Raw genomic sequence first — 8,890 nt, 5'->3', positions numbered from 1 at the left:
TATTCCACTTGGAGGCATCTGACGGAAGATTTGCTGTATAGCAAAGATTTGTATAAGCCTATTGTTACGGTAAGTAACTTTTTTAGCCGTCACCTTGGGGGCGACACGACTGGTTCAGGGGTCCGAACGGCCAAGATCAGGCGGGGCTCCTCTCGGGATCTTGAGGCGGTCGTTTACAGGGCATCGGCCTGGGATGCTTCGCGCCATCGGGTCGGATTGGTTTCGACTGTGTACCTGCGCACAGGTCGGGTCGGCGATTCGGCCCGACCCCTCCAACGATCAAGTTAGTGATGAGGAGAGGAGTTTAGAGTGGAACCGTGCCTTTGTGTGCTTACCTTGCTCGCTTGGAGCCCAAGGGTATTTATAGGTGAGCTCGATGTTACCTGATGCGCCATCCTGCCGGGTCAGGGCCGTGCACCTGACCGCGTCCGTTGTCATCGTGGGCGTTGCGTGGAAGGTCCAATCACCGCAGGGTATGGCGAGCCTTGGTTGACGCCTTCCCCTGCCTCGTCCGGTCGTGCGGGGTCAGATGATGAGGTCGTCTGGGTACGGTGAGCAAGGGTGCACGTTATGTCGGCGTTAATGCTCGCCCCCCCCCCCCCCCCCGGGGCAGTGTGCCGTCCGGGGGTGGCTGACGTCAGGTGGTGTTACGTCAAATCCGGTGTGTCCTGTCCTATTTGTTTTTACCCCAATCATATTCCCCCCCGAAAGGAGCTATGCGTCGGTTTTTGCATGTAGGGGGTCCGATGCATGGCTGCCGCCTTCCGGTGAATTGGCCACGTGGGTCCGAGGGGCACGTCGTCGATGGGCCGGTCGGGCGGAGTCGAACTCGGCGATCACAGAGCCGACAAAGGCCGAGGGACACGACGCAGGCGGGTTACCGCGCAGGTGTGGTCTCGGGAGGCGTGTAGTCGAGGGCCGAGGAGCACGATGCAGGCGGGTTACTACGCAGGTGTGGTCTCGGGAGGCGTACAGCCGAGGGCCGAGGAGCACGACGCAGGCGGGTTACCGCGCAGGTGTGGTCTCGGGAGGTGTGCAGCCGAGGGCCGAGGAGCACGACGCAGGCGGGTTACCGCGCAGGTGTGGTCTCGGGGAGCATGCAGCCGAGGGCCGAGGAGAACGATGCAGGCGGGTTACCGCGCAGGTGTGGTCTCGGGAGGAGTGCAGCAGAGGGCCGAGGAGCACGACGCAGGCGGGTTACCGCGCAGGTGTGGTATCGGGAGGCGTGCAGTCGAGGGCCAAGGAGCACGACGCAGGCGGGTTACCGCGCAGGTGTGGTCTCGGGAGGCGTGCAACCGAGGGCTGAGGAGCACGACGCAGGCGGGTTACCGCGCAGGTGTGCTCTCTAGTTCAACGGTGAAGGGGGTCAATGAGCTGCGCATTTAATTTCTCTCCTGAGGGGAAGTTGATTGCTTCCGCCGCACCTCTTTAGGGCGCCGGGCTCGAGGCGTCTGGACGCTGCCGTTTTGGCGGGGTCGCCACGTCAGGCCTTCATTAAGGCGGGGCGCTTTCGGGTATTTTCCGATGCGACGCGACGGTTACGTGCGCATGCGAGTGGGCTGCCGCCCACTTCTCGGGAGGCGAAGGGGTGCTGGTTCTGGTGGGACGTCCCCTTCAAATAGCGGGCGCCTGGCTTCACCTCCATCTTTCACTGCTGAGTTTTTTTCTCCTGGTCTCGCCGTCTTTCCTCCGGTCGTCCTCCTCACCTCCAGCGTCGCTCTACTCTCCTGTAGCACCTTCCCCAGTTAAGGTCAATTAGGATGGTGTCCTCTCCCTCCTCCTCTTCTGTCCATTCCTCCGGAGTTAGAGAGGGATGTCTTCTCCCGCCCCTTGTTGAGTCCTCTGATGGGGAGGTTGCATGGGCCCTTGAGGCCTTGATGTTGCCGCATGATCAGGACTCCTCTGTGAGTGAGTCGTTGCTGGTCGGACTCCGGGAGCGCTATGGCATCCCAGGGGACTACGTTCTTGGTGCGCCTGAGCCGGGACAACGGGCGTATGACCCGGTCCCGAAGGGCTTCGCCTTAACCCTAGACACCCTGGAGGCGGGTCTACGCCTCCCCCTACATCCCCTTATTGTGTCCTGCTTGTCTTTCTTGCGGATTTCACCATCCCAAGTGGCACCGAACTCCTGGCGTTACTTGGTGGTGTTCTTGGGGGAATGCCACTATGCCGGTATCGCCCCCACCCTCCATCTTTTTCTCTCCTGTTATCGCCTCACCAAGGGTTCGGGGGGTTATTTTTTGTCTGCCCGGAAGGGCTTCCGAGTTGGGGGTGCCCCTTCTAATAATAAAGGGTGGAATGGGAGGTTCTTTTACGTCAGCTGTGTATAGGACTGGGGTTTCGGAGTTCGTTGGTCCGCGAGGGCGATCGACAACACCACCCTATGTTTGGGCGAAACAGAGCGCCTCGACCTAGGGAGGCTCAGGGAGATTCTTCCCAGGTCACAGGCCCTCCGGAACATGACCGAGGAGTGGCTGGTCGAGGCGGGCCTCAGGCCGGTGCCTCTGGGTACGTTAGTTGTCGTTTGGTTCGGGTGTTCGTGTGGTTCCTCCTTGCTGCTGACGCTTTTCTCATCCTTTGCAGAAATGGTGAACCTCCGGTCACTTCTTGGAAGTGACGCGTTGCAGGCCCTTCCTTCTGCACCTCCGGCCGACTCGCAGACTTCTCTTCCAGCGTTGCCGACCGACTTGCAGCTCGGTACGAAGGACGCACCTCTGGAGGTCGAGGTCGAGCGCCCTCGGAAGAAGGCGAAGGTGGCGCCATCAAAGGGGGCTGAGGAAGGCCCCCGTCGGGGCGAGGCTGGGCCTAGCCGGCGTGTTGCTGGGAAGGATCCGCAACCGACCTCCGTACGTGATTTGTGTCGGCTACCAACCGGGGACGGGGAGCCGTTCCTGACTCGACTGGTGGGGGAGGCTCCACCCGGGAGACCCAACGACCCCCTAGTCGCCCGCTGGGGCGGTTTGTCCCGAGGGGACAGGGTGTGGGCCGGAGGGGACCCCACTGCGACGTTCCTCCGAGGCGCACTTTATCCTGACATGGCTCGGGATTTATATGTGCTACCCTCAGAGGCGTTGCTTAACAAGTCCGCCCAGTCCTTGATCTGGGTAAGTACTTCTGCTTTTGTTTTGGCTAGTCTTGTTTGCCTGGCGCTGCCCCCCCTTTTTAACCCATTCTTTCTAATCGCAGGTGCTTCATTATGCCACGGCCCTGAAGGATAGGGTGCGCGATTCCGGCCGCGTCATTGGGGGCCTTGTCAACCGCAACGCGGAGCTCCATCGCCAAGTTGAAGAGGTCCGGGCCGGAGCTGGTCCGGAGGCCGTGGCGGCTGCCGAGCAGCGGGCGGCGGATCTTGAAGCGGAGGCGGCGCGCCTTCGGTCGGAGCTCGAGGCCTCTAAGAAGGCGAACGAGGGGCTCCAAAAGGCGATAAGGGTGGGGCGGACCAAGCTCCGTCTGGTGAAGGCAGAGGCGAGCGCCCTTAGCAAGAAGCTGGAGGAGGTGAAGGCTGAGGCTAGGACGGCCTCGGAGGCGTTGGCAGAGGAGGCTCGACTTCAACCCGCCAAAGATAAGGAGCTCCTTGAGGTATACAAGAGGTCGGAGGGGTTCGAGCTCGGGCTGACGCGGACGGGACGGGTATCCTTCGAATATGGATACCGAATCGCCACGTCCCGCTTCCGCGTTCGCCACCCTGGCCTCGAGGTGGAGGAGAATCCCTTCGCTCCTCACCCCGAGGACCAAGGGGTGGACATGCCCGAGGAGGTCCCCTTCAACAATCGCCTGAAGGAGCCCTGAGCTGCCCGGTGAGAAAGAGGGGTCCCTGTACTTTGTTTTTGCTGGTCTATTTTTGTAAGTCGGGTCCTGTAAGTTGACTTGCTTTCTTCAATAAAAGGCTTCTTTGCTTCAGACGAAAAGCTCCTTGATTTTTGTAAGTCGAGTCTTGTAGGTGGGCTTGCTTTCCATGCAAAAGAAAACTTTTTCTTCTCTCGACTACTGCCTTCTTCTCTTCCAGGCGAAACGCTTCCTCCGAGAAAGGTTTCTTTACTGGTCGGACCATTTCGGTGACCCGATAAGGTCCCTCCCACTTGGGGGCTAGCTTCCCCCTCGCTCGGGTCGGGTCACTGACCTCGGCCTTTCGCAGGACTAGATCGCCTAACTTGATCGGTCGGGGTCGTACCTTTCTATTGTAGACCCTCGCGACGGCTCTCTGGTAAGAGAGGGCTTTTAGGTGCGCTTCGGCGCGTCGCTCCTCGAGCACGTCGAGGCTGGCACGAAGTCCCTCGTTCGAGACTTCCTCGTCATAGTTCCTTGTCCGAAGGGTGGCGACAGCCATCTCGGGCGGCAAGACAGCTTCGGTCCCAAACGTCAAGCTATACGGGGACTCTCCGGTCGCGGCCTTGGGCGTAGTACGCAGTGACCACAGTACGCTGGGGAGCTCGTCCGTCTAGGCCGATCGGGCCGCGAACACTCTCCTTTTGAGTCCATCCAAGATGGATCGGTTGGTTACCTCTGCCAGCCCGTTCGTCTGAGGGTGGGCCACCGAACTGAACCTTAGCTGGATGCCATGATCGGCACAGAACTCCCGGAATCTTCTGCCGGCGAACTGAGGTCCGTTGTCTGTGATAATGGCCTTGGGCAACCCGAACCGGGTCACTAGGTTTTTCCACACGAACTTCTCCATCTGATGTTCCGTGATCATCGCCAGCAGCTTGGCCTCAACCCACTTTGTGAAGTAGTCCACTCCTACGATTATGTACTTTCGCTGCCCAGAAGCCAGTGGGAAGGGGCCGAGCAGGTCCAAGCCCCACTGCGCGAACGGCCACGCGCAATCGATGGGGCTGAGCGGGACCGCGGGCTGTCGGGGTGCGCGGGCGTGTTGCTGGCACGAACCGCACTGCTGTACGTAAGCTTTCGCATCCCGGCACAAGGTCGGCCAGTAATACCCTTGGCAGAGTATTTTGTGTGCCAAGGTCCGCCCGCCAATGTGTTCGCCGCAAACCCCCTCGTGGGTTTCGGCCAGGACCGCCCGGGCTTCGTCAGGCTCCAAGCACCGCAGGAGGGGATAGGTGAAGGACCGTCTGTAAAGCCGCTCGCTCTCCTCGGTGTACCACGCGTGCGTACGGTGCAGGCGCCGAGCCACGGCTTCGTCGAGGGGAAGGGTTCCATCCCGCTTGAAGCGCAGTAGCTCCTGCACCCACGTGATCGGCGTACTGCCTGGGGTCGTAGCCGCCACTTCAATGGCGCGAGCAGGAAGCTCCTCAACCTCTGGCCATGCTTCGGAGGTCGACTTTGATGCCAGCTTAGCTAGCGTGTCGGCTCGCTCGTTCTTCTCCCTCGGAATATTAGATAACGTAAAGTAAGGGAACTTGGCGGTTAGGTCCCTTACCCGTGCCAGGTATTTTGCCATGGTTGCGTCTCGAGCTTCGTATCCTCCGCTGAGCTGCTCGGCTACGAGCTGCGAGTCGGTGAGGACGTGTATTGCGGCCACTTGCATCTCGAGAGCCAGCCTCAGTCCTGCTAGGAGTGCCTCGTACTCCGCCTCGTTGTTGGTGGCTCTAAACCCGAAGCGGAGGGAATGCTCGAACGAGCGTCCGTTAGGGGCGAGGAGAACCAGCCCCGCGCCGGCACCCCTTGAGTTGGCCGAGCCGTCCACGTGTAGGGTCCAAGCTTCGGGGGTTTGCTCGAGATCTCCGTCCTCCATCTGAGGTAACTCCGCGATGAAGTCGGCTACCACCTGGGCCTTGATGGTGATCCTAGGCACATATTTTATATCATGCTCGCTGAGCTCCACCGCCCATTTGAGGAGCCATCCTGCAACATCGCTTCTCGCCGGGAGAGACAGAGGCGAGCCGGGGGAGGCTGGCCAGGTGCTGCTTTACTTGCTCGAAAGCCTCCTCGCATTCTGATGTCCATTGGAAGTTCTTCGAGGTTTTTGAGCGCCTTGAAGAATGGGAGGCAGCGATCGCCCGATCGAGCGAGGAAGTGAGACAAGGCTACAAGCCTTCCGTTAAATTGCTGCAGGTCTTTAATCGTCCGGGGGGACTGCATGTTGATTATCGCCTGAACCTTCTCGGGATTGGCGTCAATTCCTCTTTCGTGTACGATGAACCCAAGGAATTTGCCGGAGGTGACGCCGAAAGCGCACTTTGTGGGGTTGAGCCGCATACTGAACCTGCGTAGTGTGGCAAACGCCTCGGCCAGGTCGGCAAGGTGCGTTTCGGCCTTTTGGCTTTTCACAATCATATCGTCCACGTAGACTTCCATGTTCCTCCCGATCTGATGGGCGAACATCTTGTTCACCGTTCTTTGGTATATGGCCCCAGCATTTTTCAGCCCGAATGGCATGACCTTGTAGAAGTATACCCCTTGGTCGGTGAGGAAGGCCGTGTGCTCTCTGTCTTCGGGCGCCATCCTGATCTGGTTGTATCCCGAATAGGCGTCCATAAAAGAGAGGCGTGCGTGCCCAGCTGTGGCGTCGACCAGCTGGTCGATTTTTGGGAGGGGGTAGTAGTCTTTGGGGCACGCATCGTTGAGACTGGTGTAGTCAACGCACATCCTCCAGCTTCTATTGTGTTTTTTCACAAGGACTACATTGGACAGCCATTGTGGATATTTGGCTTCTTCCACGAAGCCTGCTGCTAAGAGTCGGCCCACCTCCTCTTGTATGGCGCGTTGTCAGTCAGGGGCCTGGCACCTGGGTTTTTGCTTCACGGGGCGAGCGTCAGGTGGGATGTTGAGATGATGCTCCGCGACCTCTGGGTCAACGCCCATCATGTCCGATGGGGACCACGCGAAGACATCGACGTTTTCCCGTAGGAGACCAACGAGCTGCTCCTATTCCCGCTCGGGCAGTTCTGACCCGATCTTGACTTTCTGGTCTGGCCGAGCTTCTCGCAAAGGAATGTCAACGGTGGACCCACTCGACTCGGGATGAGGGGCCAGCTTTTTTGCTTCCCGCGGATCTTCCAGTGGTGGCCCGGTCCTGGCCCTCTTGTGCAAAGAAACGGCGGTCAGGTAGCACCGCCTAGACACTCGGGGGCTTCCCGTAACTTCTCCGACTCCAGCACGAGTCGGGAACTTCATGGTTTGGTAGTAGGTTGAGACGACGTCTCTGGCCTTGTTGAGGGTCGGCCGACCGAGTATGGCATTGTAAGCAGTGGGAAGGTCGACAACCAGGAAGGCGGTCATCACCGTCTTCGATCTCGGTGGGGTCCCTAGAGTCAAGGGTAGAGTAATAGCCCCCAGGGGCGATATTGAGTCTCCCGTGAACCCGGTGAGCGCTGAGCACATCGGGCTCAGGTTCTCCCTAGCCAAGCCCAGCTTCCGGAAGGCGTCGAAGTAAAGTATATCGGCCGAGCTCCCCGTGTCGACCATGATCCTTCTAACCTGCACGTTGGCTACCCTGGCCGATATCACCAGGGTGTCGTCATGGTCGGGTCGCTCGGCAGCTCCGGTTGGGAAGGTAATCTCGGGCTCGGGCTTGCGTCCCGAGTCTTCGTCGGGAGCGGTTCGGGCATACGCCTTTCTGCCCGACGTGGAGCCTCCCCCTGATGCGGGACCCCCGGTTATTACATCGATGTGTCGCTCGACGGGGCCCTCCGGGCGAGGTGACTGCTCTTTGTTCGGTCGGAGGTACTGGCCGAGGTGCCCTCTGAGGATGAGCTCCTCTATTTGCCTTTTCAACTCGCAGCACTGCTCGGTGTCGTGCTTGTGCTACCGATGGAATCGACAGTACTTTGAGCGGTCCGCGAGCTCTCGCGGGCTCCTCATCGGGTGAGGGTCCTTGAGTAGCCCCTTCCCCTTCTCGTGTAGGAATATTTCAGTTCGGGATGAATTCAAGGCGGGAAGAGGAGACCTTGGGTCGGGTCTGTCCAACCTTCGCCGGGAGGTGGCGGATTGTTGCTGTCGGGGCGGCTCCGATTTGACCTTTTTGTGCTCCTCCCGCTTCCCAGCCATCCAGGTCTCCGCGGCGATGAATTGACTGGCACGCTGGAGCATTTCAGGGATCGCGGCGGGGGGCCGCTCCACGAGCGACCAGAAGAACCTGGAGGGCCGCAGGCCTGTCATGAATGCTTGCATCAAGAGAGAGGGGTGAGCGTCCGATAATCCGTGGATTTGCGTCGTAAAGCGGTTCACAAAATGGGAGGGGGGCTCATCCTCCTTCTTGAGCCCGAGGAGCAATGCCATGGACGGTTTTGGTCGGGCATAAGCCAAGAAGTTAAGCTCAAAATCCTTAGCGAGTTGGTCGAAGGAGGTGACGGTCCCGGCCTTCAGGCTGCTATACCATGCGCGGGCCGGACCTCGCAGGGTTGTTGGGAACGCTCTGCACATCAAGGCATCGGAAGTCCCATACAGCGCCATCTGTGCGCGGAAAGCGGCCACATGGTCTGCTGGGTCCGCGGGGCCGTCATATGCATCCAGCGAGGGGAGGCGGAAGTGTGACGGGATTGCCTAATCTTGGATCTCGGGGGTAAAGGGGGATCCCTGCTGTCCGTCTACCCCGAGCTCTCCTTTCGACTTATGAACTTCCTATTGTACTTCGTCGAGTCTTTGACTGATGAGGCACAGCTGAGCTCGTAGGGCATTTGTGGAATCGGTAGACGGAGCTCTGCGCTCGGGGCGGCTGGCCGTATCTTTCGCCTCCTGGCTCCCGGGTCGGGTTGTCGGGTTCCGGGGCGTGCCGGGGAGCTCGGGGAGGGGTACATGAGGGTGGACGAGGGTTTCCTATTGCTGCGAAGGTCGAGCCGTATGCGGAGGGGTCTGCTGGGAGACGATCGGGATGATGGTCTGCACCATGCTCGTCAGGGCTCGGACTTGATGAGCGAGGTCGTGAAAGGCCTCGGGGGACACCGGCGACGGGCCAACAGGTACGCCGTTGGGAGGTGATAAGCTTGGA

At 59.8% G+C, this 8,890-nt stretch overlaps 1 protein-coding gene across 1 annotated transcript; it reads right to left on the bottom strand.

The window, feature by feature from the left end:
- Positions 1–6,828: 6,828 nt before the first annotated feature.
- Positions 6,829–8,355, bottom strand: LOC135626017 (uncharacterized). Its single transcript, XM_065131206.1, has 2 exons — positions 7,730–8,355; positions 6,829–7,669 (listed from the first exon to the last, which is right to left on the bottom strand). Exons 1-2 carry the CDS (start codon positions 8,353–8,355, stop codon positions 6,829–6,831), a joined length of 1,467 nt encoding a protein of 488 aa, XP_064987278.1.
- Positions 8,356–8,890: the final 535 nt, after the last annotated feature.

The sequence above is a fragment of the Musa acuminata genome, chromosome BXJ2-10 (assembly GCF_036884655.1).
Source record: "Musa acuminata AAA Group cultivar baxijiao chromosome BXJ2-10, Cavendish_Baxijiao_AAA, whole genome shotgun sequence".
Classification (NCBI taxonomy): Eukaryota; Viridiplantae; Streptophyta; class Magnoliopsida; order Zingiberales; family Musaceae; genus Musa; species Musa acuminata.
Note: the sequence above shows the minus strand (reverse complement) of the source record. Positions and strands in the feature narration are given on the sequence as shown.